The sequence below is a fragment of the Acomys minous genome, assembly GCF_964271855.1.
Source record: "Acomys minous genome assembly, chromosome: 4".
In the NCBI taxonomy this organism is placed as follows: Eukaryota; Metazoa; Chordata; class Mammalia; order Rodentia; family Muridae; genus Acomys; species Acomys minous.
The window spans coordinates 72,499,400-72,524,309 of record NC_140486.1 but is presented as its reverse complement, the minus strand read 5'-3'; the positions used below and the strand labels follow the sequence as shown (position 1 = coordinate 72,524,309).

Genomic DNA, 24,910 nt, shown 5'->3' with positions numbered 1-24,910 from the left:
GCAGATGGATGTTAGCTGCCATGTGTGTGGACCCTCATGAAAAGCAGCCAGTGTCCTTAATCGCCACTAAGCTGTCTTGCCAGCCCCAGTGTTTGTTTTCCATATTGAGAAAGGCTAGTAAAATGTAGCTTATAGTCTTTGAAAACTGATCATGAGAAAGGTAGTCTCGGGGAAACACTTTCGTGGTTTCCTTAAACAGTACATTAGAGATAACCACATGGTAGCTGACAGAAGGAACACAGGGGAAGAGAAGAATGAGCCGTGTGCTGTGGAAAGTGTTCTAACTTAGACAGTTAGCATTAGGCCGGCTGCCGTATTTTAGCGAGGCAGAATTCTTAGTGATTTGTCCTGTTGACCTGGAGCAGGCATATCAAGAATGAGCTAATGGGAAAAGAGCAAAGCTCCTTGGGGACTGTCTACAAGTGTCACAGTGTGTGCAGACAGTGCACACTATACCTGCCTCCCTTCAGATGTTTACAGCCTGGGTGTGGCAGCGTATGTGTCCACAGTGTTTCTCTCCATTTCCTAAACTTTAAGATCTTATTTTGTTTTTTTTTATTGGTTTTGTTTTAGATTTTTGAAGCAGGATCATAATTGTATACCACCATTCCCTACTAATCACTAAGATTTGGAAATATTTATTTGAAAAAAATCACCATTCAGTTACATTAGAAAATGTTTTCATAGTAGGTTCTTTGTTCTAGCAGACAATTCTCAATCTTAGGTTAATAATATGACAATAAAGTAGACATTTTTTTTTCTTTTTATACCTTGTTGGGCAATGGTGGCACACATCTGTAATCCCAGCACTCAAGCAGGCAGGGGCGGGTCGATATATGTGAGTTCGAGGCCAGCCAGGTCTGTAAAGTCCAGGACAGCCAGGGCTACACAGAGAAAGCCCTGTCTCAAACAACAAAAACAAGTAACTTGGTATAGATAGGATCTGGTATGTTTCTTTTTGTTTACTTCAGTGTATGGTTAATATAGAAATATATTAAATAGAAATATAGCAGAGAAAGGCAATGTTGTTTACATTGTAGCTAAAGAAGTGTTACTGTTTTCAGACTGTGCCAGCCTGATGAAAAAGTGTGTGCAGTGCCGGGCAGTAGTTGAACGAAGGGTGCCTTTCATCATGTGCTGTGGGGGGAAGAGTTCAGAAGACCCCACTGATGACATCTGTGAGTGTGTTCTCTCAGCAATTCCCTGCTTTCCTTTCTTGTTGGGTATATCCCCCAGTACTCTCTCCTGCTGCCTTATTCAACCTAAGATTTGTGAGTTAGGTTGACAGAGGAACGGGTATGGTTTTTGGTGAGTTTTGTTTTGTTTTTTAAAGTTACAAGAAATGTAAAATTAGATTTTTAATTAGTATGCGGAATGCTTATAAAACTTTCACAATGTGTATATGCGTGTGTACTGTGGGTGTCTGTATGCCTTAGTAAGTGTGTACGTGGAATTCAGAGGCCAGCTCTATGGAACTGGTTCTCTCCTCAGCTGTTACGTGGTTTCTGGGAATCTAGGCGTACAGGGCCAGCAGCAGGCATTTTTACCACGGTGTCAGTCTTGCCACCCCAGCATCAGACTTTGAGGCTTTGTAATATGAAGAATGTTATGTTCTTGCTTAACAAATGTTTGCTTTCTGTTTTGAAATTTAATGGCTGTGTATGTGTGTCTATTTCTGGGAGTCAGATTAATTAGGCATATACTCTACCAATAATCTGTGTACCAGCCCAACTTAGTGTATCTGGAAATGGGGCATTTCCCCCCATTCCAACTTAATTCCAACTTAATTTCTTTTTCATTTTACAAATGTTATTAAGTTGGTCCCTTCATATAGCAGGCTTCCAAGATCATGTAAGTGGTGTATGCTGCACAGAATAGTAATTATTAGGGACAGAGTAAAGGAAGCTGAATTGTAGCACAGACAAGTAGAAAGACGAGAGTAAGAGTCACTGCTCATGCTGGCAGGCACTGACCTGCGTACAGGGTCATTGTCATCGGCATGCTGCATGGAGGTACACATGTGCTAGACAAGTAGTTGACAGTTCTGGAAATGGATCCATGGGCAGCAGGAAGAGTCTCTGGAATTGGCTTGGGCTTTTGGAAGCTCAGCGCCCACCCAGTGACACGCTTCCTCCAACAAGGCCATACCTCCTCATCCCTGTCACGTAGGACATTCCCTGATGACCAAGCTTTCACATCTGTGGGCCTGTGGGCCGGTTCTTTTCAAACCACAGCAGTCAGTGAGCTGGCTCAGCAGGTAAAGACCTTCCTGTGTAAGCCTGACACCCAGGTTCAGTGCCTGGCGCTTACGTAAAGTGATGGAGATGGTGTCTTTGATTCTTGGTTTTATAAGTATGTTTTGTACAGATGAGGAAGAGCATTGCTACATATACCACTCACTGCCCAAAGCTCTTGTCTTTTTCACAAGTAGAGAAGGATAAAATTCCCAGGCACAGGTATTAGCTGAAATAAAAGGCCAAGGTTGGACAGAGCAAGGAAGGTAAAATCAGAGAGCTCTTAACACAGCCTTCTGAACTTTCAGATCAGATCCTTAGCAATAAGGAACTCTTGGCATAAAGAAAGGAGGGTCTGGCTTGGGCTGCTCATTCCTGTAATCCCCTCTCCCTCATCCACTCCTCCATTTCCCTTCAGAAAATAAATAGCAGCCTTCCCGGGATATCCTCCAAACATGGCAGAAGCCAGTATGAGAAAAAGGGTCCCAAGAATAGTCCCAAGAGCCGGAGATATACCCCACTTGGACTGCTAGGAGTCCTACAAGAACACCCAGTTACACAACTGCCATGTACATGCAGAGGGCGCAGCTTTGGCTACTTCAGGCTCTGTGAGCCCCTATGAGCCCTGCTTAGTTGATTCTGTGAGTGTTCTCACGGTGTCCTGGTCCCTCTGCCTTCTGCAATTCCTCTTCTACCTCTTGCATGGGGTTTCCTGAGCTCTGCCTAATGTTTGGCTGTGGGTCTCTACATCTGCTCTGGCACATGCTTTTAATCCTAGCTCCTGGGAGACAGAGGCCAAAGTCCAGCATACTCTATATGGTGAATTCCAGGACAGCCCGCACTACATAGTAAGGCCTAGTCTGAATTATCATCATCATAATCAGCAGCAGCAGCAGTAGCATCATAATGAGTTCCACGCCAGCCAGAGCTACTTAGTAAGATCTTATATGACTCAGCATCATCACTGTTGTTGTCCAAGTATGGTGGGCTGCTGTACAGGGTTGCCTGTAATCTGAACCTTACTTGGGAGGTGGAAGTAGAAGGATCAGGAATTCATGGCCAGCCTTGGCTACATAGTGAGTTCAAGGCTAGGCTGGGCAATGTGAACCCTGTCTGGAAAGAAAGAAGAAAAGGAAGGGAAGGATGATACATTTTCTTTTTTAAGTCATCTAAGAGACTCTTGCAGTATCTACTTTGCAATGGTTCTAGTGGCCCTTGAGTAGAGAAAAGGAGCATACGTGCTTATGAGCTTGCCAGAGGAGCAAGTAGCCCCTTGCAAAGCTTAGAAGTTCTCTTTTGCTACAGACCTCTTTCCCCACCACCACCTTTTTTATTTTTAAAATATGTATGTGTGTGTGTGTCTGTGCATGTGTAGGTGCCCACGAAGGCCAGAGGCGTTGCATCCCGCTGGAGCTAGAGTTACAGTGGTTGTGAGCCATCCAGTATGGGTGCTGGGGCCTAAATTCTGGTTCTCTATAGCAGCACTGTGTGCTGTTAGCTGCTGAGCACTCTCGGTAGCCCCCAAATCTGCTTCCTCTTGAGGATTATAAGTGGGTATTATGTGAGTGTCACCACTGTATCTTGTGTCTCAGTGTGGATAGCGTAGGCCTCCTTCACCCCTGTCCTGCGTTGAGGAGCCTACAGAGCTCAGTGCCTTGCACGTGGATGCAGGCATTCCCACCACCAAGAATCTTCAGCCCCACAGTTACGTCAAAACAGTAATAACTAAAAAGACTTCTCTTGAATTCTGTTCTAGCAAGTGGGAATATCCCAGTACTGCAGAAGGACAAGGACAACACCAACGTCAATGCGGATGTGCAGAAGCTGCAGCAGCAGCTGCAGGACATTAAGGAGCAGGTAATGATTGCATCCCGCCACCCAGTGCCACTTACTGTGCCACTGAATGTGCACCTGCTGCTGTAATGGCCTAGTCTCCAGGAGTCACAGTTTGTGAAAGCAAGTCACCAGTGCCACTAAACCCTGAGAACCTCAGCGAGGTGCCACTCCAACCTGCTGTGTGAGGAGTGTGGAGAAGCTATCGCTGTCAGTGGGGGCAGACAGAGATGCTGCTCCTGAGACTATACAGGAAACCTGTTCCTGTGACAAACCCAAGCAGGGTGCTGTGTAGGACACAGACCTGCTGGAAATCAGCATTATAGTCTGAGCAGTCGTCTTCTCTGCTAGGGAAAAGCGAAGGGAGTCTGGTCAGGTTGTAGACTTCTATGTCTTGTGTACATTTCTATATGTATATTCTCTAATAGAACATAAAAGTATGTAGTTATATGTAGGGGTTATGAGACCCACTGCCCAAGATGACTCATGACCATGTGAGAACTAGTTTAAAACTCAATGCGTGTATATGCTAGGCCTTTGTTCACATATCTGAACAGAGAAAACACTTTTTGTGGAGCTGGTTTTTCCTATAGATTAGGATTTAGCAATAATTGCTGTGTAGTGACTAAGTAAAGATAAATGATTTAAAGGGGTTTTTCCCCTCATTTGTCTCCCCTCTTTCCTTTTGCATATGTTTGAGTGTGTGGTATCTGTACATGTTTGCATGTTTGCAGGTACACATAGGTATGCAAGTGCATGAGCATGTGTATGCACATTATGTGGAGGCACATGGTTGACAGGTGTTTTCCTTGATAGCTCTCTGCCTTCCTTGTTGAGGCAGCTGCCCTCCTGAACCTGGAGCTCACTGTTGTGGCTAGGGTGGCTACAGTTTGCTCCAAGCATCCCTTGATTGCCTCCTGTGCACTGTGGTTACAAGTGGATCGATGTGCTGACCTGGATTTTACATGGGTTCTGGGGGTCTCAACTCTGTCCTCACTTGCTCAGCATATACATTGTGGGTTTCATTATGGCATTTCTATAAATACATATTATTCTTTGTTCTTATTTGTCACCCTCCCCATACTCCTACCGATCAGCCTTCCTTCCTCTTGTTGGGTGTCCCCTATCCCCTACCCCCCATTAGGCTTTCTTACTGCTTCTCTGTCTCCTGTGTTCCATTGTGTTCTTAGACCCCTGCCTTCCTGTGTCCCTTGTACTCCTCATTTTGCTTCGCATCTAATCAATATGGATATATACATGCATTTGTGGAAAGTTACGTCTAGATTATGCACATGAGAAATATTTGGCTTTTTGAGGCTGACTTGCTTCGTGTAACAGGATTTCCAGCTCCTTCTACTTTGCTACCAGTGTCATCATTTCATTCTTCTTCATGGTGGAATTCCATTTCTATGTACCACAGTCTGTTGATGGCCGTCTGGGCTGTCCACACACTGTGTGCAGTGCAGCAATGAATGTGGGTGGAGTTACCTGTGCTATACTGAGTCCAAGGTGTGGGGCAGCTAGATCTTACAGTAGTTCTGGCTTTAGTTGGTTTTTGTTTGTTTGTTTGTTTGTTTGTTTTGAAAGAATCATAATACTTTCTGTAGCGGTGGCATCAGCATGTGCCCCACGAATGTATAGGATTTCTCTTTGTCTACATGCTTGCTAGTATGGTTTTGTTTTGTTTTTTGACAACTGTTCTGACTTGAGTGAGATGAAGTTTTTTGTTTTTTTGTTTTTTTTTTTGTTTGTTTTTGACAACTGTTCTGACTTGAGTGAGATGAAAGTAGTTTTAATTTTCCTGATGTTGAATACTTTCTAAGATATTTCTTGGCCGTGTATTTTTTCTTTTGAGAATTATCTATTTGATTCGTTATCCATTTGTTGGTTGGATAATTGTTTACTTTTTGGAGTTTTATCTCCTGTGTAATACGTAGTTGATAGAAGTTGTCTCCTCTTTTTATTTTAATTAATTAGTTATGAGGTATATATGTTTATGACTGTGCATGTATGTGTATATTTGTAGTGGAAGACAAAGGTCGTCATCAGGTGTTGTATTGCAGGCTGGTCTCAGACTTGTAGTGATCCTCCTGCCTCTGCTTCCAGAGTGCTGGGAGCATGTGTGCCACCATGACTGACTGTAGATTGTCTCCTTGTTGACAGCTGCTTTTGCTGTGGGAAGCCTCTTCGTTTCCTGCATTCATATTTATGTAAGGTTATTAATGTAGGTGGGAACATTTTGACTCATTCTAACATAAAGTAAAGCAGCTTTGGGCTTGGAGAGATGCTCAGAGGTTAAGACTTTGTTTCTAGAGGTCTTGAGTTCAGTTCTTAACACCCACATGGCAGCTCACTACCGAATGCCCTTTTCTGTTGTGCATGCATGCAGATAAAGCACTTGTATACATAAATAAATCTTTTTTAAAAAAAATAAATAAAACAATTAAAAAATTTTGAAGCTCCCTGTGTTTCAGTTTCTTTCCCATGAGACATAGAACGATCTTCATGAGTTCGGGGCCAGCCTGGTTTACAAAGTGAGTTCCAGGACAGCCAGAGCTACACAGAGAAACCCTGTCTGGAAAAACAAAGCAAAAAGAAAAGAAAGAATAACACAAATGTGTTTCCTTTTAGAAATACAAGCTATTAATTACACAGGGTTTCTCCCCCACCCCCTCTGAATGGAGGCTAGAGGCTAGAGCCTCATAAATGCTGGGCAAGTTCTCCACCTCTGAGCTGCAACCCTAGCCTAGGGGCTCAGAGTTCTTGAAAGTTTTAGTGGAATGAAGCTGTTTTAGTGCCACTAAATGAGTGGGCTGACTTTCTAAAAATCTAAAAATGTGACATACACACCCCCAATCTTGCTTTTTTTGAAATTTCAAGATAGATAATTGTAGCAGTTTTATTTGTCTTTTATGGTGGTCTTAGTATCATCAAGGTTACTAGCTGCATTGCCATAGACTTGAGGCCTCATGTAGTAATCCAGGCATTCCTGTTCATTTTCTTTCTGTGTTAGCAGGGAGAGAGAACTCAAAATAACTGTTACATTAGCATAAAATGGGGTTTTGTAAAGTATGTTTTATGAAAAAATCATGACTTCTTACTAGAGTAGCCAAAAGCACATACCTAATGTTTTCCTCAGTCTTATTAGCAGAGTAGTGCAGCGAGACCTCGGGGCCACACGTTACCAGCTGACGTGTCCTGAAGGTGTTCTGAACCAGGCTAAGCCTGGAAGTGACTACTGAGAGGACTGGGTGTGCTGTGTCCAGCATAGTGCCTAGCAAGGGCCTTCAGCGGCCCCCACCACTGCACCCCACTTCAGTGCCACACAGAGACACCTGGGCACCTGGAGGTGGCAAGTTGGCTTCAGGGGCAGCAGGCCTGCTTTCATCTGTTGATCATTCTCCTTTTGTAATTAGCATTATTTACTTATATAATAGTTATTTCAGGATGTGTTCTCATTTATGTTATATGTATTTGTGAGCAAGAGTTTATGTGCATCTCATAAATGTAGAAGGCAGTGGAGGTCAGATCCCCTGGACCTGTGAGCCAGTGTGTTGCATGCTGAGAGCCAAACTCAGGTCCTATGCAAGAGCAGCAGTAAGAGTACTTAACCTCTGGGGTGTTTCTTGAGCTCCATAATGTTTGTTTTATGTATCACCTTTATACTATTTTGAAAGAATAACTAATATTTGTTTCATAGGAGTGATGCTTTGATATAACAATTTTTGAACAACTAATTTTTAAGTAACTAACATATTTTTAAGTTGAGGGTGGTAGCACACACCTTTAATTCCAATATTTGGGAGGCAGAGGCAGGTCGACCTGTTCTGAGTCTGAAAGCAGCCTGGTCTACATAGTGAGTTCACCAGCCAAGGCTCCATAACAACACCTAGTCTCAAATCCCCCCTCAAAAAACAAAAAGCAGCTGGGTGTGGGGGCACACACCTTTAATCCCAGCACTTGGGAAGCAGAGGCAGGGGATTCTCTGTGAGTTTGAGGCCAGCCTGGTCAACAAAGCAAGTACAGGTCAGCCCTAGTTATTACATAGAGAAACCCTGTCTCAAAAAAACAAACAAAACCTGAAATTTTTATTTCTGAAAAGCAATAGGTTATTTGTTCAAAACCAGAAGAGAAAACTAATGACATGAAAGAGTTGTCATGTTATACTTAATGGCTCACGTTCACTCATTGTCTCCTTCCATTTCAGACAATGTGCCCTGTGTGCCTGGATCGTCTGAAGAACATGATTTTCCTCTGTGGCCACGGGACATGCCAGCTCTGTGGAGACCGAATGAGTGAATGCCCAATTTGTCGCAAGGCAATTGAACGGAGGATTCTTTTGTACTGATTAAGAAACACAGAGTGTTTTGTTAGTTCTAAAGTATGTGATCATGAGGTCTTAGTAAGTTCTAAAGCTAATGGGAAGTTTAATCTAATGGGCTAATCTGTAATTTCATAATTTCCTTCTTAGAATGTAATTAGACTATATAGTACCACCATCACAACGAAAACATCATACAGTGTTTGAAATTGCGTGTGTGTGTGTGTGTGTGTGTGTGTGTGTGTGTGTGTGTGTGTGTGTGTTTCCCTCTTAAATTTGGAAAATCAAATCCATGGCAATTCATAGAAAATTTGCTTTTGGCTTTGAAGAGGAAAATTCTTTAAGGACCTCCTTTGACATGTTTTTATTGCATTTTTCTTTTTTAATTTATAAATATGTTAAACCTTAGAACCTGACTTAAAAAGTCAATATTCTGTCGTGATTTCACGATTGTCATGATTTCACTTAGTGAACTGACATAGCTATTCCAAAAAGTCATACCTAAGGTGAGTGTGGCAAGTCAGACTGTGTCACATGTGTTAAATGATAAAAGTAGTGGAGCTGCCACGTGGCTACGTCAGTACTGAAGGAGAGTTTGCATTTCAAGATAACTAGAAGTTATCCAAATGATTGTTTATGAATTTTTAGGTAAGTGGAGGTATGGGCTAAGAGAATAATGGATTTACCTTATTTTCTAGACTTAAAAGGAAAACTTAAATAAATGACTAATTTCAAAATCAACAGTAGATGTGAAAAGAAAAATCAAAATTGTAGTAAGAACTGAAGGCTAGCACAGAAAGGTGCAGGCGCACCTCCTACCTGGCCGCTACTGCGGCACTCCTTGTGTTAACTTGTCACTGCTGGACCAGCCATTTGTACATGTGTGAAAAGTCACTTCCGTTGTGTGCAGTGACAGCTGGCTTGGGCTTGGTCTCATCAGTGCATGCACACTGTCCCGTCTGTGCCTCTGAGGTCTGCTCAGCTGGGTGCTGCACTGTTAGAGGCAGCAATCTTCTCTGTACGTCTGTTCATTCTGACAGTGTTACGGATTCTACCTTCATCAGAAGCCTTACTTCCATTCTCCCTCAGATAGTAGTTTCTACTATAAAGAACATAGTTTTTCTTCATACCTACAGATGAATACTCTTTAAACTGCCCCCATTGACTCAGATATACTACATAGCTTAGTGTCGGGTAGTTACTTAGAAGGGGGTGTGGGGCATTTATGGGAAAGCATGTGATGACATGTTGACTTGGCTAGGCGCCTAAGCATTTTATCTTCTTTAAATGAGTAATCTTTGTATCTAGCGTAAATATACGCATAAATGTTTGGAGATTCCTCACTACTAGACTATAAGAAATAGCTGTTTACAATAGTGTCTACTATGTACTGTGTATAAACTTAAGTATAGTGTTCTTTAGGAATAATTCCCCCCATTTAAATCTGTCCAGCTTGTCTCTGTTTTTCTGCTGTAGCAACTAAATGTGGGAGAGCAGGGTCTAGCCTGGCCGCACTCTGTTGCTGGTGGGAGAGCAGAGTCTAGCCTGGCTGCACTCTGTTGCTGGTGGTTTACTTGCCACCACCTTTGCCAGGCCTCATAGTTCATAGTGAGCTGTGCTGGCTGCATTGCAGACTCCGCAGTTCCATATCCGCAGTTAGCTGAGTAACTGCTGTATTTCTCTTTTGTGTTTTTGAGAAAAGAGTCTCGCTATGTATTCCAAGCTGGCCAGGAACTTACTGTGTAGCTCAGGCTGGTCCCAACCTCATGATCTTCCTGCCTCTGCCTTTCAAATTGTGGGATTATAGGATGAGGACCCCACCACACCCAACAGCTAGTAATCATTTTGGATGGAGTAGTCTTTATCAGTTTCAAATTAGGAATGTTATGTTCTGACTCTAGCTATGTAGTAAGGAACCAATGAGGCTATTTTCTAAATACAATTTGAAGTTAAAAAAAAAATACATCTGATGACACGATGTTTACATAAAAGAGACAGACTATCTTCTTACAGCCTTGGAAATAGCCAAAGTGAGGATCTTTTCTTCCTTGCCATAGGCTGCCCAACTCTTTATCCTCGCCATCAGGCAAGGAGGGATGGCTGCTGCAGTCTGTGAATGCAAGAACCCGTGGGCAACAGCTGCATCTCACTCACATCCCTGTTCTCTGTCTCCTGAGCTGACTAGCTCCAGCATGTCTCCTCCATGGCAGAGCACAGTCTTTTAGGAGACTGTCTGTGAGGGAAGCCGTAAAGTCTGCAGTGCTGGAGACCTGGGGCTTATGCTATGGATACAAGATAGTCTTCTATTCAGTCTTCAGGAACCTAAAGTTATTGTTAATTTGTTCTGGGTTTACAGGAGACAGACCAAGAACTGACTCATGCCAGTGACTCCTCCCTCACTCTCTGAAACTGCTACCTCTTAGTCTCGTCACAGTACTTGGCCCCTTGGGTATATTTCCTTCTTGTTACCCAAACTCTGTTTCCTGTGCCTCAGAAGAAGTCTTAATTCCCTTAGAATTATTTTTACATGACATGCATTCATTTTTTAAAGTATTGGACTTCAGGGACTGATAGGGAGGTCAGCATCTTGGTACACTCGCAGTGTGTGCTGCAGTTGGACAGAAGGACAAGATCCTGAGACACTGTTAGCATCCCTCGCTGCTGTCTCAGGAGAGCTGTGGGGAACAATATTTGGATTCCCTTTCTGCACTCCTCACCCTACCACATCTTCTCCTTTATTCAGTTAAGACTGTCAGCTTTCTCACTCTAAATATATACAATTTGCCAGATGGTGCTAGCACAATGGCCCTTGTTCACACAGTTTAACATTCTTATCTGGGCTGTATACATGCATAATTTTACTGGGAGCAAGGTTTTCAAGAGAAGACAATTTTATATTAGTGTAGGAATATTGTACTAGGCAAGTATTTAGTTTTGTTGCCTGAATTATGCTTAAGGTATTTGTAATTTAATAATGGCAGATTAACCAGAAGTCTACTGAAATGTAAAATTAACTGGAAATAACTTCTTAAATTTATATTTTTGATGATTTTAGCCTGAAAGAACATTTTACTTTAGAATGTTGAAAATGCATGCTGCTTAAGATTTGTCTAGTTAAAAATTCAAACCTTGCTGGGTCATTTTTACACATAAGAGCATCCTGGGTAATCATGTGTTGCCTCATAGATGTTCTTTGTTTATTTTGAATTCTGGACACTTTTTGGACTAGGAAGAGTTAAACTTGTGAACTAGGACAGTGCTAAGTGGAACAGAGTTGGTTTAGGACATTGGGCTGCAACAAGTAGGAAACAAAAAACAATAAGCACAGATGCAGGAAGCAGTGTGTAGGATTTGCACAGTATTAGTGGAGAGGGCATATTTAATTATAAAATAAAAAGGATTATTAGGTCAGTTTTTTTCATATGGCTTGCCATTTATTTTGTAAATTACAGATTAACACAACTTGCTTTTTTAAGTTCTAAAAGAAAAAGTACTTATCCTTTTAGAATGTCTGAAACGTTTATAGTAAAATTTATATAAAAACTGGCTCACGGAATACATTTTTGTTTTGCTTTTTTTGTAATGAGAACCACATATCATAAAATTTGTCATCCTGACTTCTGAACATGTCACTCCCTTTGTTGGGAAACAAGCGTGGAGCGTCATCCTGCACAGTTGAAATGCCGCATCTGTCAAATACTCTTCCTTTCTTTCCTCTGTGCAGTAGGGTTCTGACTACAAATAAAGCAAGGAGAGTCATTTGTGTTTGCAAGATACAAACCTAGGTAGATATCAGGTTCCTGAAATTTGAGGGAAGGGCATCTCTCCTCTGCCATAATTGTTATTTTTACATGTATATTAATTGAAAATGTTTATTATTTCATTTTGAGCCAGAGGTGGGAAACATATTTTAAATATGAGAAATAAGTTGGCTTTGGTTTTCTGGCTTTGGGATGGTAATAGATTTTCACAAGTAATTTGTGCCTTGTTGTAAACATCAATTGTCACTGAGTGTACCTGTCAAAGTCTCAGAATACATTTTTCTTTGAAAATGGCAGCCTAGTTTAGCTTGCTTGACTCTTAAAATAGGAGCTTACTTATACTACTTGATAATCATGTATACCCTTTTGACTCACACACAAACATGCGTGTGCGACAGCAGTATTGGTAATTACAGTTGTATGTTTCTAAACATTAAATGTGAGGAAGCTGCTCAGTGTGGTCTCGTGTGTGTTGCTTCACTGCAGTGAGGGAGAAATCTTTTGACCTGAGCGTCACTGGCTGATAAGTGGCTGGCGGTGAGTAAACTACAGTGTAAAATAGGAGTGGACAGTTAATAAAGTTAAGTTGCTACTTTGGCATTTTCTACCTCCTTTTCTACCAGAATATTGCTTTTCTTTCCCCCTTTTAGCATCTTGTCTTATTTGTTAGTGAAAAGGAAAGAACCTTAGGTTAAAGTTAGGTTTTCTTCCTCTTTTTTTTTGAGAATTTAAGCAATAGAAGTACAGGGAAAGTGACCTGTCCCATTAATTTGGTGCCTAAATCTAAAAGTTTTGAATTGATGTGTAGGCTGCCTAGGAAAGATGTAGTGCTGAGTATTTGGGTTGCCCTGTAGAGTTCTCTTGATTTTATTTCATAAACATGACTTTTTTCTCAAAAGCAAAGTGGTTTTCTAATTTTTTATGAAATAAGCAAATATGCCATTTTATCTGAGTACAGTTTCAGGAAGCTATTGAAAGTTCTGACTCAGGGCTTTTTAACCATTTAAGCAATTGTTAATATATTTTGGAAACTCCATCTGCATATGTCTTCAGTGCCTTGAAAGAACTATTAACTTGGCAGCACTTAAAAGCCTTGTAGGCAGTGTCCAGTACGCTCCTAATCACACTGCAAAAGACTGCGTGTGCTGGGTTTGCACGTTCTCTGAGGGAAGTGTTGTGCCGCTGCACTTGGTTCTGGTTTTGTGAAAATGATTATCAAGGCCATGGCACTGTTACCAGAAAAGTGGTGTTTGCTGTCATTATGCACATCACCTTACAGGGCGGCTGTGGAGAGGAGAGCTCATGCTCGTGTCTAGGGCAGAAAGGATCAGTTCGGGAAACAGGTCATCTTCCTCTCAAGTGGAGGCCAAACCAAGCCAAACCCTTCGTTAATTAATTAGGTAAAAGGAAATCATGAATTGCATGTCATTCTTAATGCTGATCTGTAGACTAAATGCATGTTTTTGTGTTTCTTTCAGTATGTGTCTGCCATTTTAAGTACAGTATATTCAACTGGTAGAAAAAAGGTTGACTCAAGTGTTTTGCTTTGTAATTTTTCCAGTTCTTTTTAGCTTTCAATGTTGGAATAAATTTAAGTCTTGTTGATGGATAAGGTTTCTGTATGGAAAAATGATTCTTGCTTATTAGCTTTTGTTTAAAAAAGCTTAGTAAAAACTAAGCTTTTTAGAATAAATGCAAACATTTACCATTAATAAAACATGTGGTGTATTTTTTCTCTGATTTTTTTAGAAGTTATTCTTTATAATAATATAAATGAATTTTTATTTCTAAGGCATTTGAGAGCAGATCTCAATGTGTCCAAAAAATCCTATTATTGGAAAGAAAATTAATGTTATCTTTGAGGAACAAGGACAACTCTTTCCAACTCAGTGTAAGAACGCAGCATCCATGTTTAGAAGACTCTTATTGTAAGTGCTCACATGTCAGGGGTCTCTGACCAACAAGAATCAAAGGGACTTTCACATCCTAACACCGTCTCTTTCAGGATTAAGGTGTATTTGGAAAGTAACCTGAATAGAATAGACTTGATCAAAGATCAAGGACTCAAACACACACACACACACACACACACACACACACTCGTTCTCTCTCTCTCCCTCCCTCCCCCTGACCCCCCTTTTAGAGCAACAGTAGTTCAGAAGACACAGTAAAGCATGAGGTAAATAGAAAGCCGAAATAACTGCTGTGAGTGAGCATTTGGCTAACAGCTTCCCCATTTACGACCAACAGTAACTGATGAGCTCAGATGATGGTGACGATGAAGATAATGATTGTAGATGTAAGTGTAAGACCAGATGCAGAACAGAAGCCATCAGTGAGCGGATGACACAGCAAGGAGACTGGACGGTGGTGCTGCTGCTGTATGATGCCCTGAGATGATACTTTTGGTGTGCTCTTGATAGGCCCTTGCATTTACAGAACCATTTCCTGAAAGAATTTTTGTTTGTTTTGAGACAGGGTTTCTCTGGGTAGCCCTGACTCTCCTGAACTCACTTTGTAGACCAGGCTGGCCTTGAACTCATCAGTCCACCTGCCTCTGCCTCCCGAGTGCTGTGATTAAAGGTGTGCGCCACTGCAACCGGTCTAAAAGACAGAATTTTAAAAACAATGTAAATGCTTTTTTCCTAATTAATATTAATGTGAGCAAAACACTGGCAGTGTAGAAAGTACTATTGGTCAAGTTAATCCTAGCTTAATACAGACAACTAGCAAGGTGAGCTTTTACTTCTTGACCATACTTACAGGTAAACCATTGCTAAAAAAGTAGTCAAGAGACTCATAGCTTGCTGAGACACTCAGGAGTAGAGACTCCTGTTGGAGCCAGTACTGAGAGAACTGTGGTAGATGAATTATTACTAGTTTGGTCTGAACAAATCTAAGAGGTGGACAACAAGGGAGGGTCCTGTATGGTAGAGCATAAGGCACCGTCAGCTCTTACCTAAGTGGTAGAGCACTTGACTAAAATGTGTGACCCTAGGTTCAGAAAGAAATCAAAGAAAACACATTGGTCAACTGGATATAGTTGATATCTGATGTGTCCCGGCCCACAGGACAAATCGAATCAGGGTTCTGCCTGTGTTAATCAGCCTCCTAGTTCCACCTTTCCAACCGGCTACGTATCTGTAGCCATCTCTGCTCTGTAATAGTCGAGCCCGCAGGTAGCTAGGAGTAGTGTCTAAAATTATCTGGCTCAAGGACATTGTAGCCTGGGCTTGTTTAACTAGTTTGATCTCAGCTGAAAACTCCCAGCTGTAAATGTCTAGTTCCAAGGACAAAACTAGTTTATTTCTCTTTTTTGAGAATTAAAAAAAATTTTTAGAAACATCTCTCAAGCAAAAATTAAGCAAGGAAACAAAAAAATTGTAAATACCTTGTAGCTACGGAGTTTGGAATTAACTCCATTCCCTAGACCAGTTTGGAAAATTGTTAAGTCTCTTACAAGCAAAAATTAAACACAAAAATTCTAAGTTTAAGGCAATAAACTATTCCTTAGACCATACTTCTCTGACCAACCATGTTTTCAGTCCCTGTTTGGGCGCCAAATGATGTGTCCCGGCCTGTGGGACACATTGAATCAGGGTTCACTGAAAGAGGGAGTGGGGATTGAAAGTAGGATACAGAGACATGAGAAATAACGTGTCATGTCTAGAAATTTCTGATCAAGACTTGCTTTAATGCCAACTAGTAATATATAGAGAGCAGGGTCAATAGGATCTATTCTAATTCCACTCACCCTAGCCCCCAGGCAAGAATGCAATAGCCTGAATCACTCCCTGCTAGAACTTCCTAGTTTTCTGAGTAGTTCCCTGTAAGAACTTCCTTGATCCTCCAGGTGGTTCCAAGTTGGGACTTCCCTACTTCTTTCAAAGGTAAATAGTCCAAGGATAGCCTAGAAAACAAGACCTCGTGAGGCGAAGGTCAGCAATTCGAAAGTCACAGCATGCAGCCTAAGCACAGGATTTCTGACATGGCAGAATTTGGCATGGCTCCCCACAGATATCTACAGAGTAACTTACCCCAACAGCCGAGTACACATAATTCTCAGGCCCACATGGGACATTAGTAAGGAAGGAGATATTTGGGGCCTTCGCATACACTTAAAAGAACAACACACCATGTTCTCACAGACCACATGGAATTAAACTAGAACTCTAGAGAGATGGTTAAAAATCGTAGTCATTAAGTTAGTGGTGATTAAGCCACACACACAGAGGTCAGGGAAATCTCAAGAAGTGAAGACAACTTTGGATACTGGTTATGGTGGCTCATATGAATGTTCATAGAATTTAGGAGGTGCAAGGAAAAGGATCTCAAGTAGTCAGAGGTGGCCAGGTGGTTCACGCACACATAGGCGCATGCAGACAGCAGCGAATATATCCCTCCCTGCAAGGGAAGCTGATGGCTTCCAAACTTAGCAAGATCAAACTTAGCAAGCCTCCTCTCTAGGAAACTAGAAGAGGAGCAAGTTAATCAAAAGAAATGAAAATTATCAAGATCTAAACTTACCAAGCCTCCTCTTTAGGAAACTAGAAGAGCAACAAGTTAATCAGAAGAAATAAAAATTTGAGCAGAACTTGGAAGGGGAAAAAAATCTAACCCAAACTTGTAAGTAGGAATTTACTGGAGGAAAATTAATAATATTAAGAGTCAGAGCTTGAAATGATCAGCTAAAGAAATCAGCTAGGTTAAATAAGCAATTAAGAGACACTAGAAATAAAGACAATGGAATAATTATAGATGTCACGGATGTGACATGGAACCCAGTCAGGGTACACACATGCCATGTGCATAGCAGAGGCAGAAAGTCATCTCACATGCATAGTGAGTTCAAGCCCACCCAAGCTACATGAGACCCAGTTTAAAAAGAAAAAAGAAAAAGAAAAAAAACCATTACGAACAACTCTACCCCTTGATTTTTTTTATTCTGATTATTTTTACCACTTAAATAGTTTCGTTCTTTGAAAGGTATTCCCATCCAGGAGAACTGGGGGCCTGGGATAGCTATCAAAGAAGTTGCCTTTAAAATAAGCAATAGGCCAAGTAGTGCTGGTGCACGCCTTTAATCCCAGCACTTGGGAGGCAGAGGGAGGTGGGTCTCTGAGTTCGAGGTCAGCCTGGTCTACAGACCGAGTTCCAGGACAGCCAAGGCTACACAGAGAAACTCTGTTTCGAAAAACCAAAAATAAATAAAGTAAGCAATAGGAACAGACCATTTCATGCCAAATTCTGTAACATGTTTATGGAAGAAATTATGTTTGCTACTGTTGGACCCTGGGAGTCCAATTCGGGAAGGGGGGGGGGGTCGCCGTGAGAAACCACTCAAGTCACACTAGCTGAGAGATATAGGTAAAATTTATTACTGACACACCAGAAGTCCCAATTGTTGATGTGTCAGGGTCCCTCAGCACTCAGGAGGCGAAGGACCCTGAGTAGCTGTTACAGGCTAGTTTTAAAGGCAAAAACCACAAAGCTGGTGGGGTTGCTTATCACTGGAATCCATATGGATATTAGGACATCTGACCTGAGGGAACTTCTTGTGAGGACATCTGATACCTGTAAATTTGTATGTAGCTATTCTGGGAATTAGGGTGGAACTCTTGAGGTTAGCAGTTCTAAGAACTGGGAGAAGCCTCTGGGGTCAGAAGTTTAGGTTTTACAGTTTCTCACTACCTACTGTCTCTTCAAAAGATAGAAGCAGAAAGAACACTTCCTAAGAGAGATACCAAGTGTGTAAGTAAAAAGACAGTATCCTTGGGGTCTTTTCCAGCTTGATCTATAAATTCTATCAATAAAAATACCACCAAAGCTTGTTTTCTGACTATTGACAAAGTGACCTTAAAGTTGATGAGAAAGTTTGAGGATTAATACTCTCTGACTCCAGGATTTAAGATGTAACTGCTGAAGTTCCAAACTCGGCCAGATGCTCACCAGCAGATAATGGACGGAGAAAAATGTTATCATACAACCCAGCTGTAAAGAGTGAAACGCCATTTGACAAGAAATGGATGGAACCGAGAGATCTTCGTATTCAGTGATAGGTTTAGACAGATGTTGCAGTGTGATGGTTAATGTGGTCAACTGGACCGGGTCTAGACTCACCGAGGAGACATGCCTGTGAGGGCTATTATCCACATCGAAGGTACCCTACTGTGCCTGTGAAAACGGCCTAGGGAGGGTAATTAGAGTGGGAAGACCCACCTTAACTGGGTGGCACCGCAAGAACCAGGGTGCTGGAGGAAATGAAAAGGAGGAAGCTAGTTGACAGGGTTCACCACTCTCCACCTAAACCTGGGTGCAGTGTGACCAGCTACTTTGCGCTTCTGCCGCCATGACTTGGCTACCACGACTTGACTGTACCTCCGCTGTTAACCCAGGTAAGCTCTTCTCCCTCCAGCTGCTTTTGTCAGGTGTTTATTCTATCACAGCAGGAAAATAGTGCAGTTTGGTACTGAAAAGCAGGCCTAGTGCTATGACAAACTTGACTGTGTGATTCCTAGGCCCTTGGAACTGGTTTGAAAATTGGAAACACTGGACTAGGAAAGCCCTTGAGTACTGCAGGGAGAGCATAATGGGCCATTTTGATGGAAGTTTTTTTAAAAAACATGAATGCTAAGAAAAACAAGACAGTCGGAACTTGGCTTGTGAGGGTAAGACCCCACCCACTAAAGGCTCTGTGTTGTGAAATGCAAATTCATTAGAAAGGAAAGAGCATAAATGGAGAATGGTGCTCAGAAGCAACATCTGGCAAGTGTCTCCCCTGGTCAGCACACAGAAACAAATGCAGCTTGTGATCCAAGGGAGTCAGGCCCCATCCCAGGGGCAGCAGTGAACATGAGGGATCAGAGGGGTTGTCCAGGTGTGTGTCTCTGTGTCTGAGCCTAAGCTGCAGTGGAGACTCAGAACATCGGACATGCCAGGAACTTGGGACATCTGAAGAAAGCTGCAGTCACCCAGCAGAGTTGGCCCAAGCAACACCGTATGCTGTAGGTGCCACAACTGAAAAAGGAGCTACCTAAATCATCTGAAGCACAGACGATTTCTGTTGTGACTCCCAGATGCCAGACATGGAAGTTGATGTTTGTCCTGCTTTCATTTGATCTTTCCTTGCTTTGTCTCTATTCTTCCCTTTTGGGATAGGAATGTTTGTGCTATGCCATTGTCTATGTATGTAATTTGTTTGGTTTTTCTTTGTTCTTTTTTACAGGAGTTCATGGTTTATGAGTCTCAGATGGGACGTGGACTTTTAAAACAGTGTTAGAAGTGTTAAAGATGATGAGGACTTTGCGTTATGAGATGGCCATGAGCCCGTGGAGATGGAAATTATGCCTTGAAAGTAATGTGTTTGGGGGGCTGGAGAGCTGGCTCAGAGGTTAAGCGTGCTGTCAGTTCTTTCAAAGGTCCTGAGTTCAATTCCCAGCAACCACATGGTGACTCACAACCATCTATAATGAGGTCTGGTGCCTTTGTCTGGTGTGTAGGCACATATTCAGGCAGAATGCTGTATATATATAAAGAAAGTAATGTGTTCGGGTATCAAGTTGACAAGGGTAGAGTTGTGATGGTTAATGACTTTAACTTGGCAGAATTTAGAATTATCTAGGAGATAAGCCTCTGAGCATGCTTATGAGAGCTTGTCTAGAATAGACCAGCCTCTGGTCATGCCTGAGAGCTTGTCTAGATCAGGGTAATTGAGGTCAGAAGAACTACCTTAACTTTGGGTGGCACCATTTCATAAAATGGGATCCTAAGGGGCTGGAGAAATGGCTCAGAGGTTAAAAGTACTGGCTGCTCTTCCAAAGGTCCTGAGTTCAATTCCCAGCAACCACCTATAATGTGATCTGATGCCCTCTTCTGGCCTTCAGGAAGAACTCTGTGAACATAACAAATAAATCTTAAAAAGAAAAGAAAAGAAAAAAGAAAAAGAACTAGGGTCCTGAACTGAATAAAAAGGGGAAGCCTAGTTGAGCATCAAGTCATTGCTCCCTGCCTCCTGACTCTGCAGCGAGCCTGGGTGCCTCAAGTTCCTGTTGCCATGAATTCCTAGTCATGGTGTAGCTGTGGTGGACGGTGCCCTACTATAGCTGTTGAGTTGAACTAAAACCACCTTTCCTGGGTTAGATCTGGTGCCCTCTTCAGGCCAAATACTGTACAAATGATCTTTTAAAAAAATTACTCACAAAACAACATGGATATTTAATTATAATTGTCAAAAATTGGTGTTGGCAAAAAGTTAGTGTCGGGTCTCTTACCCGGCAGGTTGGGCTGGAAAGGGAGAGGATTCGGACCCGCCATTTCCTCTCCCTGGGGGCTGAGCGGGATGGTGAGTGTCGGTGACCCAGCCTCCTCCTCTGGCACCTGGAGGAAAAACACACTGTCGGGAGACTCGACAGAGTGAGGTCTCAACTTTATTGTGGCAGGTTTCTCTTATATATAGTATAGGGAGTGGGCAGGGCATAAGGCCTCAGGAGATATGACATCTCCCAGAATGTAAAGTGCCACCAATTGGCTGTTGGCAGGCAGGGCTCGCACCAGGATGGACCATGCTGAGTCATTCCTATGCTGAAGTATTTACTAGAGACTGTTGCTGAAACTCGAGCCAAGCTTGGTCTTTGTCCTCAGGGCCTCAGAGGGCTGACAGATTCGGCCACAGGGCCCAACAAGTAAGCATATACAATGTAATAATCAGAAATAGAGAGGAGTGTTAAGCATCATCAAATGAAGGATGCTGTGCAGAAATCAAGGTGCTGCGTGAGTCCAGCTGTCTGGTACAGAAGAAAAGCGCTACTATGGAGACAGTAAAATATCCGCGGTTGCCAGAGTTTGGGTGGTGACTCGGATAATAAGCAGAACACAAAATATCTGTGGCAGAGAAGTTATTTAGTAAGGCTATTGTAGTAACATGTAAAGAGTGCCTCATGGCTGGGTGCTGTGGCGCATGCCTCTAATCCCAGCACTCGGGAGGCAGAAACAGGCAGATCTCTGTGAGTTCGAGGCCAGCCTGGTCTACAAAGTGAGTCCAGGACAGCCAGAGCTATACAGGGAGACCCTGTCTGTCCCCTTGAATGTGAAGCCCTGTCTGTGACATCTCTCTCACCACATTGATGGACAGCCTTGATTTGGCTGACTTGAGGAGCTAGGTGAAACCCATTGTTTCTTGGGTCCTTCTTGAAGGTTCATACTTGACAGATGAGGACAGCCTTCCCTGAGGTAGGAGGATCAGTTCAGTCAAAGGGATGAGCAGCTGTGCTCCCCTGCCAGAACCTCCACATCACTCTCGAGAGCGAGCCCTGCTTCAGAGTATGGACTTCTACCAACAGTAGTGTGCTAACGTTTTAGAGCTTATGTATTTATTGTTGTGTCTGTTGTGAGCTTGTGGAAGTCAAAAGGACAGCTTAGTGGAGACAGTTCTCTTTCCTCCTTTACATGGGAGTTCAACTCAGGTTGTCAGGCTTGTGTGACAAGAACATTTACCCACTGGGCTGTCTCACCGCCCTCATGTATTAGTTTTGATTCATCAAATGTACAAAAGACCCCACACTATTGGAAAATATTGATAATAGCAGAAGCTGCATGTGAGGCAGTGTATGGCAACTATACTGTCTGGTCAACGTTTTGGTAAACCCAGGACTGTTCTGAAAATAAATCTATTTTTAAAATCTGAGAGTAGTTTGAATAATGTCTGCCTTCTTACATAAAAAGGTATGAAGCTGGGTATGGTAGTGCACACATTTAATCCTAGCACTTGGGAGGCAGGGGCCGAATGATCTCTGAAACTCAGGCCAGCCTGCTCTACATGGCAAGCTTTGGGATAGCCAGGCCTACATAGTGAGATTCAGTCTCAGAAAAACAAACACAGTCTGGAGTTACAGACACTTGTGAGGCACTCTATGGGCACTAGGAACCAAACCCAGGTGCCCTGAAAGAACGGCAACCACAGAACCATCTCTCCAGCTCCCTTTTACCTTGTTTTTAAGATAAGGTCATTCATTGGGCCTGGCTGGAGCTTACTGTTGAAAATGTAAAATTGAAAAATTAAGGATAAATACTAGAGAAGTAAATATGTGGCCAAATATAAATGGCCACTGTCCTAATATGTAGTAGGTTTTTGTTGCTGTTGCTGTTGGTTTTGTTTTGTTTTGAGGCAGTTTCACTATGTAGCTCTTTTTGGCCTGTAACTTACTATGTAGACCAGGCTGCCCTTGAACTCACAGAGAGCTGCCTGCCTCTTAAGTGCTGAGACTAAACATGTACATCGCTGGCCTGGCTGATATATACTATTTAAATCACATGTGGAACTAAGATGGGTGAGAACATGAGTGTAAAATGTAGTGTGCTGTGGTTTAATGGTTGTGTTTTTATTACTCCATGTGTTGAAGTTTCTTCCTGACTGTGTGAGGTAAGGTGAAATCTGAATTCCACTCTGGTGCATTAGTGGTGGGGCCTTGGGGCTGCATGGGGTATTAATGTGGGACGCCAGAGTTGAATCCTATTGGTCCTTTAAGAATTAGGGGAGAGGGCTGGAGAGATGGCTCAGCAGTTAAGAGCACTGCCTGCTCTTCCAAAGGACCTGAGTTCAATTCCCAGAACCCACGTGGCAGCTCACAACTGCCTGGTAACTCGAAGATCTGACATCTTCACAAGACATACATGCAGGCAAAACACCAATGCACATAAAATAAAAATTAAGAAAAAAAATAAAGAAATTAATTTTTAGAAAAAGAGGGGTGAGGGCCCGGAGAGATGGCTCAGTGGTTAAGAGCATGGCCTACTCTTCCAAAGGACCTCGGTTCGATTCTCAGCACCCACATGGCAGCAGCTCACAACTGTCTGTAACTCCAAGATCTGACACCCTCACATAAATTAAAACTAAAACTAAAGTACTTTAAAAAGAATTAGGGGAGAGAGCACACAGATGCGTAGATACTAAGTGTGCCTGTCTCTCTCTCCAGCTGTGTGATGCTGATGCCATGGTGGAACTCTCCAGCAAGATGGGAGTCAGATAAAGCCCTAGACCTTACACCTGCAGAACCATGAGGCAAAATCCCCTTCTATTCTAAAATGTAGCCTGTCTTAGTTACTTTGCTATAGTAATGAAAACGAGCTACTCAGGGAGCAGAGGCAGGAGGATCACTGTGAGTTCAAGGCCAACCTGGTTTACAAAGAGAGTCCAGGACAGCCAGTGTGACACAGAGAAACCCTGTCTTGAAAGAGAGAAAACAAGTTTAGAAGTGCACCCATTTGGTTAAAATGAAGACAGTAAACTGATACTGACAAGTTATTTGGAAGGAAAGATGGTATCAGATAGATACTGGTACCTCTATCTTCTGTAAGACACCACATCCAGCCTCCACCTGAGAGGTTTTGTTTTAGTGGTGTTTAGTATCACATAGAACATCTGGGGTTTTGTTTTGATTTTCAACTTTGCCTCCCAGGTCTAGAATTGGACACTGGGGCCCTCTGGCATTTTGCTACTGTGACAGTACCCACAGCTTGGCAGTCTGAGACCAACCTGGACTACAATGAGACATGGCCCCAACCCTTTCTTGGGAATGAGACCTAGGAAGTTACCATCTTGCCTGCACTGGATTGATGACCTGAAAATCGGGAGCCCAGTCCTGAGATCAAACCAAGTGTTGCTGTTTTCTTTTTTTTTTTTAAAGGTCTTAGTCTCTCCATGTTTAGCTGAGTGCCCATTACTGTTCAGCCCACATCTTCTCTCCTCTGGGGAGAAGCAGAGGTGTCACTCAGTCTTCACTCATCTGCCAGGTGTGGCAGGTCAGCCACCCTACTGTTCACCTACAGTTTGGCCCCGCAAGAGGGATACCAGACTTCCCATGCAGGAAGTGTGTCCACCTCTGTGCGTTTGCAGAGAAGGTCAACCTGGCCTCACTGACAATTTTTCCCCTTTACTTGTTTGTCTCTCACTCTCTGTAACTGCTGAGCGTCATGGTACCTAGTAACTGTGATGCCTTCTCGTTTAATGGCACCTGTGCCCCACACAGAGCTGACAGGTCAGCACTGCAGGGCTCCGTGACCTGTGAATGGGGAAGGCCTCAGAGAAGTGAAGTTATGTAGTTATTCTGTTGTTAGCAGCTGTACTTAAAGTCCACCCAGTTTTCTTTACCTTCCTTCATCTGGGGGAGGGGGAGGAGGGCAAGCTCTTACATAGCACGTAGCCCGGGTTGGCCTTGAAGTTGCTCAAGATGAACATGACCTTGACTTCTGAGCCTCCTTCCCTCACCTCTGAGTTGGGGTTCAGGAAGGCAGCACCAAGCCTGACTTCCAAACTACTGTTTCCTTTTCCTTCCCCGCTTGTCCCTCCATCCTCCCCCTCCTCCCCCTCCTCCCCCTCTCCCTTTTCTCCTTCTTGTGCTCCTTCTCCTCTCCCCTTCTCACTTTCCGTTCTGTTGTTCCAAAGCTCCCGCTCCTAACAACGCACCCTGCCTTTGCTGACAGCACTGAATTGTGTTGCAAAAGACAACAATCCTGGAAGCACCCTGGGGAGGCTCAAAGGAACAAAAGGGTTTTACCGCTTACCTTGCTTTTGGCTTTGGATATTCGGGGAAAATGGTCTGTGGAGTCCTTTAGTTGCACTATTTTTATACCACAAGGGGGCAGTAAAATTCTGGTGACTAAAGTGCTGAGACTGCTGTGTTGCATCCTTTCTGCTAACATGGATTATTCCAACTGCACTTGTTCCTCCTACTTTTCCTCTGCCCTCACCCTGTCCTGTGGTGGGA

General features: G+C 42.8%; 1 protein-coding gene across 1 annotated transcript in view; it reads left to right on the top strand.

Moving 5' to 3' along the window:
* MIB1 (MIB E3 ubiquitin protein ligase 1) overlaps window positions 1-12,600 on the top strand; it is a 106,364-nt gene extending 93,764 nt beyond the window's left edge. The window contains exons 19-21 of the mRNA XM_084778061.1: window positions 1,065-1,178; window positions 3,991-4,091; window positions 8,275-12,600. Coding sequence (XP_084634187.1) covers window positions 1,065-1,178; window positions 3,991-4,091; window positions 8,275-8,415 — 356 coding nt within the window. The 3' untranslated portion in view covers window positions 8,416-12,600. The remainder of the gene's footprint in view (window positions 1-1,064; window positions 1,179-3,990; window positions 4,092-8,274) is intronic.
* The last annotated feature ends 12,310 nt before the right edge of the window (window positions 12,601-24,910 follow it).